The sequence below is a fragment of the Onychomys torridus genome, chromosome 1 (genome assembly GCF_903995425.1).
Source record: "Onychomys torridus chromosome 1, mOncTor1.1, whole genome shotgun sequence".
Taxonomy (NCBI): Eukaryota; Metazoa; Chordata; class Mammalia; order Rodentia; family Cricetidae; genus Onychomys; species Onychomys torridus.
This window is the reverse complement of record NC_050443.1, coordinates 156,582,055-156,591,940: the sequence shown is the minus strand read 5'-3', so window position 1 is coordinate 156,591,940 and position 9,886 is coordinate 156,582,055. Positions and strand designations below refer to the sequence as shown.

At 47.9% G+C, this 9,886-nt stretch overlaps 1 protein-coding gene across 1 annotated transcript in view; it reads right to left on the bottom strand.

Annotated features, from left to right (window-relative positions):
- The window catches only part of Ffar4 (free fatty acid receptor 4), a 19,445-nt gene extending 10,956 nt beyond the window's left edge, over positions 1 to 8,489 (bottom strand). The window contains exon 1 of the mRNA XM_036181954.1: positions 7,875 to 8,489. Within this exon, the coding sequence (XP_036037847.1) occupies positions 7,875 to 8,441 (567 nt within the window). The 5' untranslated portion in view covers positions 8,442 to 8,489. The remainder of the gene's footprint in view (positions 1 to 7,874) is intronic.
- Positions 8,490 to 9,886: the final 1,397 nt, after the last annotated feature.

Here is a 9,886-nt window from a genome sequence, read left to right as displayed (position 1 = left end):
TACGCTTACAACAACCTTATTGAAACTCACATTATTAATTTTTCTATTTCACAGAAGAGGAAACTAAAGCTAGAAACATCCTTCAAAAACAACAGTCTAAAACACTAAAGGTTACTTGTTTTCACTGGCGACAAGTTGCTCCAAAAAGATTAAAGAAACAGCAAGGGAGCTACCAATAACTGGGCCACGGTGGCGCACGCCTTTAATCCCAGCACTTGGGAGGCAGAGGCAGGCGGATCTCTGTGAGGTTGAGGCCAGTCTGGTCTACAGCGTGAGTTCCAGGACAGCCAGGACCATTACACAGAGAAACCCTGTCTCCATAAACAACAAAAGAGCTACCGATAAAACTTTTCAGGGCAAAAAAGTAAGGTAGAATGTTTTAACCACGCCAGATGTGGTGCCATGTGCCTGTCATTTCAGCCTTTACACAGCTGAGGCATGAAAACTGCCATCCTTGACTCCTGTGGGAGCCCACAGAGGCTATCTAAGTGAGAAATTACTCAGGGTCAGAGAATTTGCGCTTGCTTTACCCAGCAGGGCTGCATAATGAGATGATTTGGTCACAGGTGTGGTTACCAGGTATTTTGAAGCGTCTTACTTTTGGCTTTGATCTTGCAAGGGGGAGGTCTTTTGCCTCTCCCCTTGGCATGTTATAAAAAACCCTTTTCAATAAAGGACAGAGCTGTTGGGTATTGATCCAGGCCCTCCTGAAGCTATCCTGTGTTTCTGTCTTTTTTTTTTTTTAAGATTTATTTATTTATTATGTACACAGAAGAGGGTGCCAGATCTCATTACAGATGGTTGTGAGCCACCGTGTGGGTGCTGGGAATTGAACTCAGGACCTCTGGAAGAGCAGTCGGTGCTCTTAACCTCTGAGCCATCTCTCCAGCCCTCTGTCTATCTTCTTGTCAGCTAAGTCTCTCTTTCTATCTGATATTTCCTCATTCCTCTCTCCCACACCTAAGAACCCTTCAAAAGGTAGGAGCTGGACTCCCACAGACTACATAGTGAGACCCTGTCTCAAAACAACAAAATAAAATGTTTTAATCATATCCATACATTGAAAAGAGAGGTGAGGATGTTACTTTCCTTTCCAGCTTTGTTAAATGGGTCATAAATGGGCTAGACATTCTAAACCTGCTCCTCTCCTCCCACTGCCCCCTGCTAATGGGACAGAGCTTGTTAAATTGCTCCTCATTTTGGTGAATGAACAGAGACTTGTGTCTCTCGGTGATCCTGAGTTCTGGCAGCTGTGTTCGTGCTGTTCCTAGAACAATCCATTTGGCCTCCAGTTTGTATTCAGATTTCTGCCCACTACAGGACCCTCATTTAGCACACTGGAGTCCACAGGTATGGACAGGTGTGCTGAAATCTCAGTCAGGAAGAAAGGCTTCAGCCCTAAATGGAATTTGGTTTCTAATCTCTATATTAGTGAAAGAAAAAGGTATCTAAGGGTAGGAAAACATGACCTCAGAACTATTTCTTAAAATTACTAAGATTTCTCTCCAAAAGCCTCCTTCTGCGCCTTGGCCAATCCTTCCTGGCTTTAGGAGATTTTATAAGAAAATGTGTATGATGGAGTAAGTATTCTCCCTACACGAGGGAAAAATAAAACAGTGCTGGAATTACAGATCTGCACCACCACACCTGGTTTACACAGTGCTAGGAATTGAACATGGAGCTTCATGCGTGCCAGGCAAGTGTTCTACTAACATCTCCAGCCCCAGAATTTATCAACCTTTTTATCAATGCTTTTGGTAAGCATACAAAGGAATGGACTTCACTCTGACATTTTGTTCTTATGCAGCTCTCTAGTGCCCTCCTCACCTCCTCCTCCTCCTTTTGCTGGTCTTTTTCTTCCCCTAAAAATGAAAATAAGACATCCATTTCCTCCATTCCATCACCCTCTGTTTCTCCCCCTTCCCTGTTCCTTCAGTTACCTACATTTTCTAACTGTTGCTATGTAGTTTTGTTTTTAATGAGAGAATAAGAGAGCTTGCTTTTAGAGAAAAGTGGTTTTCAGATATCAGCTCATCATCAGAGTTGAGCAAACATGACCAGCAGTGACAATACCCTCATCCCAGGGATCTTCCCAAATTCCTCTCATGAAGATACCCTTTGACTTCTGATTTATGGCTCTCACTACAGATAGGAAGTGTGACAAGGAAGTAAAGGAGGAACTGTTCACAGTACCTTCTGAGCTAAGAGTCAGTGGGAATAATGAAAGTGACAGCTTCATACACTCTTTAGAAGGCATTCTATAGCATCCGTGATTAAGTACAATGTGGTGTTTATTTAAAACAAGCTGGGCCAGTGAGATGGCTCGGTGGGTAAAGGCATTTGCTGCCAAGCCTGACTTCCTGAGTTTGATCCCTCGGACCCACATGGTGAAAGGAGAGAACTAACTCCTGGAATTTGTCTTCTTCCCTCCACACATATGTTGTGGTTCATGCATGCACACACACACACACACACACACACACACACACACACACACACACACACACACACACACACACACACACACAGAGTAAATTTTAAAACTTTAAAGCTTAATTATTAAAACAACAACAACAAAAAAAAAAGGCATCATGCCACCACCAGAGATCTGAGCAGACGTTGTAACTTTACTTCTAAGGGAAATTCCATCTGACAAGTGATTCTAGTCTCCTCTGACAGACTGTGATTTGCAGAGGAACTGGGCAGTGCCTGACATTGGAAGGTGGGCACACAATGTTATCATAGCCTCTGAACCTTTTCTATACATCTGAAATATTTTCTGGTTTCATAAAAGAAATTTGGAAACCCAAACTGCCAGGCCTGACTGCTTTGCTGAGATCTGGAAGTGGAAGTGGCAACACCAACGACAGTATTTAACAAGATCTGTCATTCATCACCAGACAATGCTTGGGCCAGTGTGAGGCCACAGTCTGATGAAGCTTCATGCCTCCTGCTTCCCAGCAGCTACAAGGAAACTCTGAGGTCCTAGCAGCTATCCAAGAGTTCCCTCTCATTCTCACTAGCCTCCCTCTCCCTGAGGTCCACCTTGCTCTCACCAGGCCCACATAGGCATCCTAAAGGGTGACTCTGACTCTCTCACTATCCCTGTGCATGCATCCGGCCCCTCCTCGGCCCGCTGCTACCCACAAGAGCCTTTTCACATCCTTCTGATCCTGTGCAGTAGTCACCTCACTTCCTATAGGGGCCCCACCACAGCATGCTGCAATGGGCAAGAACCAAGCCCATCTTCTTTGAGGTGCATGAGGCACGGCACACACTGGGGACCAAACTGCGGTATGAAGGAACTCCAGAGACTCGCTGTGGATGGGCATACTGTCCACAGGCTCTGCTCAAGTGCTGATCCTTCTCCACTTTGGGGATTTATTTAAATGCTGATTCTCACCACATCACTCCAGGGAACCCCTAGGCGAACCATCTCCCCTCACCCAAAATGGAAGGTCGTAAGACCGTTTTAAGGAAGAAGGACTCCCCACTGGATATCTGCTCTTTTATCAACTTTATTTATCTATTTAGTTATTCATTTATTTATTTGAGACATGGACTTACATAGTTCAGGCTGGGCTCTAACTTACTATATAGCCAAGGATGTCCTTGAACTTCTGAACCTCTTATATCTACCTTCCTAGTGCAGAATTCCAGGTGTGGATCACAGTGCTTGGTTTAGGTGCTGCTGGGGATGAAACCAGGGCCTTGTACATGCTAAGTAAACATTACACCAACAGAACTACACACACACACACACACACACACACACACACACACACACACACCCCTCAACTCTTTTCTTGAGACAGAATCTCACTATATTTCCCAGGCTGGCCATGATTTTATGATCTCTCTTCCTCAGCTCCAGTGTTAGGACTGCAGGAATGTGCCAACACAGACTTTCAAAAGATATTCTCTAATATTTGCTGACAAAGGCAAGCTAACTATGGTCTCCTCAGACAATCCACATTCAACAGAGAGATAGAATAGCTTACTGATCTTGCATTACAACAGGGAAGGGTGGCATGACGGGTCCACAGGGCTTTAAAAAGATTCATAAGTTCAGAGGCTACGACATCCGGAAGAACCAGAGCCAGGCTACGTTCTAGAACTATTTTTGCCTGACTTTGGTTATTTCTTCTTTCAGAAAATAATAATGGGAACCCTACTTGAGGGGTTACTAGACCACAGACCACACCAGACTACAGTCTCAGGCAGTATCTGGGTCCATGTGCACTTAGTAAAAACACCTCCTGATATGTGTTTATGTGGCTTGTGGTGGGTGGGTGGAGAAGGGTGCTCAGCAAATGTTTGTAGAATGAATGGACAGCATATTCTAGCCAAAGTGGACAGTCTTCCCTACCCATGAATGTGGGTCACCACCGGGCCAGGGCCAGGCCAGGGCCACAGCACACACAGGCAGGCATCCCAGAGCAGACCTGGCTGAGAAGTTAGCGTTGCTAAGAAGTGTCCACCCTCTTGAAATGGCAGCTGGTTACAGCAATTGGAAGAATCATGCTGTTGGAAGGATGTTGAAAGGTTGATGCCCCGAGATAAGGAAACTAATAATAGCTAGTAATTCTTGAGCACTTACTGCATACACACCAGGTGTTGGTCCATTTCTCAAACACAGGTCCCCATGGCAATGTCATGTTGTTGATACCTGAGACCCATACTCCAGACAAGGAGAGCACTGTGGGTAGAGGTGGGAAGGCTTGCCTTCTTTGGAGCAGGAACTGTTCCAGAATGAGTGAGGCTCAGGCTCCTAGCACACTCAAATCCCGTATAGGTTGGGATACTAGCACAGCTATCAGCTCCCCTGGATGGCAAGGTACCCCAGTCTACGTGGATGAGGTTTTGAAGGGTCTCAGGACAGCAGAGGCTCTAAGGGGAGTGGAAAGGGAGCTGTCTGTGCTCCCAGTTAGTGGGAAGGAAGTCATTCTTCACCCAAAACCCACTGGGAAAGGCAAACAAGACCCACAGCCGGAAGCTGTCAGTCTGAGGCCTGGAAAAACAGACATCTGTTATTGTATTTATTTAGAGACTGGGCCTCACTCTGTAGCCTGGACAACCTCAAACTTATGGCAATCCTCCTGCCCCAGCCCCTTGAGTGCTGTGATTACAGAGGGGAGTTGCCACCCCCGGCTCTGCTCATTTTAAACATGAAACCTGCCTCAGCCTAGACCAGATCCTTGTCTGCCATTTTCATTGTTAGGTGGCTACACCTCCTCACTCTCCTTACACTCACCCTGCCCACTCCTATTCACTCTTCAACTGCTAAGTTTATAAAATTGAATGTTTCCCACAAAGCCAGGCCACAGTCTTTGAGGAACTGGGGTGTTTCTCTGTATTATGATTTCCTTGCCATGAATACAGAAAATATGGAATGTACGGGGTCCTCTTATTCTTAAGGGGACATGTTCTAGAACCCCTACAAGATAATGGAAACCATAGGTTCACTGACCCCTATATGCACTGTTTTTCTATACATACGCCCGTAGGCTAAATTTTAAGTTATGAATATGGCACAGTGAGGGTTTAGCCAGAAATGAACAAATTATAACTACAGACTGAAATAAAAGTATTTAAAACTTAGGATTATGTTTCTGGAATTTCCACTTAATATTTTCTGACCTCACTTGTCCATGGGTAACTGAAGCCACAGTAGCCGAAACAGAGGGAAGTTAAGCCTCAGAGAAGAGGGGGCAGCAGCATTCTACAAGAGGGAGAGCTAACGGGGCATAATGACTCACGCCTTGCATCCCAGCACTAGGGAGGCAGAGGCAGGAGGATCTCTGTGCACTCAAGGCCAACCTGGTCTACATAGGGAGTTCTAGTGCAGCTAGAAATACACAACAGAGACACTGTCTCAAAAAACCAAGAGAGAGAGAAGGGGAGAAAGGAAGGGAGAGAGGGAGTGGAAGAGCGAGGGGGGGGGAGGGAGAGAGAGACAGACAGGAAGGGGAAATGACAAGAAAGACAGGGTGCCAGAACACTAGACACTGTCTCAATTTTTTTCATTATAAGTTTCCCCATCCCAACCCTACTACCCTGTCAGTTGTCCCCTAAAACAGCATCAGCCCATTCTGCCCCAGTGGCTTTGCCCAAATGCTCCTCCAAAGACCCTTGAAATCCAGCAGGTGTTTTCCACTAAAACAAGAGCTATCTAACCATGGTCTCCACAGAGGCCCCTGCAGTAAAACTCTGGAAGTGCCAAAGCGGCTTCAGTCACACACCCCCTCCCAGGGGATGAATACACAGTGCACAGCACAAGCAAGGGCCCTTGCTCAAGCCCTGGGTACCACACTAGTTCAGTTTCAGCCTGGGGTTTGGCTGGGAGGAAAGAAGACCTCCTCCTCCTCCTCTTCCTCCTCCTCTTTCTCCTCCTCCTCTTCCTCCTCCTCCTCCTCTTCCTCTTCCTCCTCCTCTTCCTCCTCCTCCTCTTCCTCCTCCTCCTCTTCCTCTCCTCCTCCTCCTCTTCCTCCTCCTCCTCCTCCTCCTCCTCCTCCTCCTCCTCCTCCTCCTCCTCCTCCTCCTCCATGTTATTTGCCAGCTAAATAGGATTGTACCTGAATGAATTTTAAAAGGGACAGTACATCTGGAAACTTAAGAAATCCTATTTGTTCTTAATTCTTGGAACTGAAATCTTTCTGTGTTAAGAACAAGAAATCCTTTAAGTTCTATGAAAAAAAATACAGCAATATTGTTGTAACTCAGTGAAAGAACAGCTTAAACAGATAAGGGACAGCAGAGCCTTGCTCTTACTGGGGTGTCCAACATTTTGAGACTGTGGCATGGCCTTGTCATCTCTGCCACGCCGTCTTCACAGCGATCCACATAGTATCCATAGGTAGCCGGTTGGATACAGGTGGGACATGCCTGTGGCCTAGCTGATTCCTTTGGTGTGGAGTTAGGCCTGAACGTTCACTTATTTATCCCAGAAGTATCTATTTGGCCTGCCCTCATGCTCAGGTGTATCAGGGCTGAGGACAAGCCTGGAGTGATATAGACACCTTGGTATCTTCCAGACCAGCAGTACCCATCAACTCAGCTAACCCTGAATTTCCTGTACCCACCCAAGGAGACAGCCACAAGCTTATATGTTCTTTCATGAAGTGCCACAGGCCTGATGGATTCCTGCTCATTAGCCATTCAAAGTTATTATCAAACCAGCATGCCCCTCCACAGTTTCCCACGCAAGAAACAAACAGGTTTGTGGTTTGATTTTTTTTTTTTTTAAGATACTATTTACCAGGATGTAGCCTTCATCCATCCTCCCTCTCTATAAAAATAAGCTCTCCGCTGTGTTCAGGGTTCAGGCAGCCGGTCACACAAACAGTGTTTCTGGTCACAGTATGTGAACTCCGGGGCAGGAACCCCTCCCCCAGGCGACATCCCACCACTGTAGGACAGCTTCTTTTTGGTACTGCACTTCCAAGTGATAGCCCAGCTCGAAGGGAGATGCCGGGTGCCCTAGCTTCTGTCAAATACGTGTGATAATAACTGTAGCATAACATCTGGAGAGAAAGTAGCAACTCCATGAGGAGCCACCCTGCTATCCCATCTGGATGTAAGCTCCCGTTGCTTAATTAATTAGCCTTATAATAGTCGCTTCATTTTGCAAAAATCTGGGAGTCCCTTTAACAGCATTTGGAAGGATTTACTCACCCACTTGGCACTGTGGGGAAACTGACGAAATTAAACTTCAGAGCATTGGGCAGTAGGTCTGCCAAAAAGGATTCACTTCCACAAACGACCCAGTACTGTTACTAATCACCATCATCCTAGCTCACAGCTTCGGTCAGATCCTCCCACCTCCACCCCAGCCGGCCCGGACACCTGTTGCGCTGCAGGCAGCCAGCGCTCACCTGGTCCCCTCCGGGAAGGCGCTGCGGGACCACGCGGAACAAGATGCAGAGGGGCAGCGCGGCGAGCGCCGAGTAACCCCAGATGAAAGCCAGCAGCGCAGCCTGCGCCCGCCGCCCTGGGCCGCTCAAGCCGCGCTGTAGGCGCACGATGCACACCATGCGCTCCAGACTGACCGCTGCCAGCGTCAGGATCGTAACGCTGCCGCTCATGGTCATCACGTAGAAGAGCAGGTGGCAGACGATGGGGCCCAGCAGCCAGGCCTCGGTCCAGCGTACAACGAGCACTAGAGGGATGGCGCTAGTGAAGAGCAAGTCCGCACAGAAGAGGTTGAGCACCAGGCTGACTGTCGCTCCGCGGCGCCGACAGCGCGCCACGAGCACCAGGGCACATGCATTGCCCAGTAGTGACACCACGAAGATGAGTCCCAGTACGGTGGTCTCCACGACGCTCAGCACTAGCCGGTGGTCGCCCTTGACATCGGAGAAGAAAGGGAAATGGGTGCGATTGACTTGGTCCAGGGTGCGCGAGGGGCACTGGCCCCTCGTCTGCGCACACTCAGGGGACATGCCGGGCGCCCGGGCGCCCGTCGCAGTCAGTGAGAGCGTTCATCTGCGAGGTAACTGAGTGCCAAGGCGGGGGAAGAGGGAGGGAAGAGGTTGCGACACCTCCCCTCTTGCCCCCTCCCGCCTGAGTTGCCCAGGCACTGGGCGTAGGAGCTGCGTCTAGGGCGCACCGGAACGAGGAAGTGCCTGGCAACACTGGCTTGAACACCGTGGGCGGGGATGTGGCCACCAAGGCAGAGGCCTCAGACCCTTGGGCAGTCTGAGAGCTCTTAAGTCTCCCTCCCCCGGTACAGACGTCTTCACCTTTCATGAACACTGATTATTAGAAGCTCCTTTATCCATCCACCTATTTAGCTAACCTTGATTGAAGAGTGTCAGAGTTGAACTTTGGAAATGGTGTGGACCTATGTGGTTCAAAATGCACTAAAGCAACTTTTTGATGGGATTTATTTGACTTTAGAGTGAGTTAATCTCTGTATATCGGTTTGTTTGTTTTCATTGGTAAAATGGGGATTACTTTGCCTGAGGGTTTGGTTCCTTTGTAGAGCCTATGCCTAGCACTTATGAGACCCTCTATTTGATACTCAGGGTGGAAATGCAGGGAGGGGGAGGGGGAGGGGGGGAGGGAAAGAGGTCCAGTGCACATTCATGCTGTAAATGTGCCTCAGGCACCCAGTATGGCAGTCTGACTCTGTTACAGGAGAAAACAGCCTCAGCAAGAATGACTTGTCCAAGGTGGCCTTTGGTGACTCATAAGATCTCGCTTTCTCAGCTTCCTCCTTGCCACCATACCACCTACAACACTTTCTAGTTTCCTTCTCTAGAAAATGAGGTAATTAGAGAATTAAAAGGGTATTTGGGGCTTGAGGTCTAGACACCACTTCTTCTCTAAGTACTCCAGTCACCTATGACCTCATGCCCTCTCCCTTTGCCACACTCCCAGGCCTCTCCCTCTGCCCATTCTGCCTAGTGCTTGTCTCTGTGTGATTATGAAGAACAGCATGTGCCTGTTTGACGTGGTGTCTGGAGATGCATGCATTTGTGCCTCTGCTTATCACCCACGTGCGAGTACACAGTGTGACTTCTAACGTGAGGTGCGGATCCCATGTCAGTGGGAGAGGCTCAGCTTGAGGTTTGACCAGCTTCGAGCTAGAAAGTAAAACCAGGTGGGTTTTGGACACGGTTGGAAAAAGGCAAAAAGATTGAACTAAAGGAGCCTCAGAGATGGGATTGGGGAATTGTCTGATTGGGGTCAGGAGATACTAGTTCTGTGCAGAAAAGAGAGGAGAAAGAGAGGGAGGGAGGGAGAGAGGGAGGGAGGGAGAGCAGAGTGGACAACTGTAAGGGACATTTTCATGTGTTGTATTATAAAGACACACATGCACTCTGTATTGTAAAAAGGAATTATTAGTTAATTGTCTATTCTGGATTAACTACCCCAGCCCAGT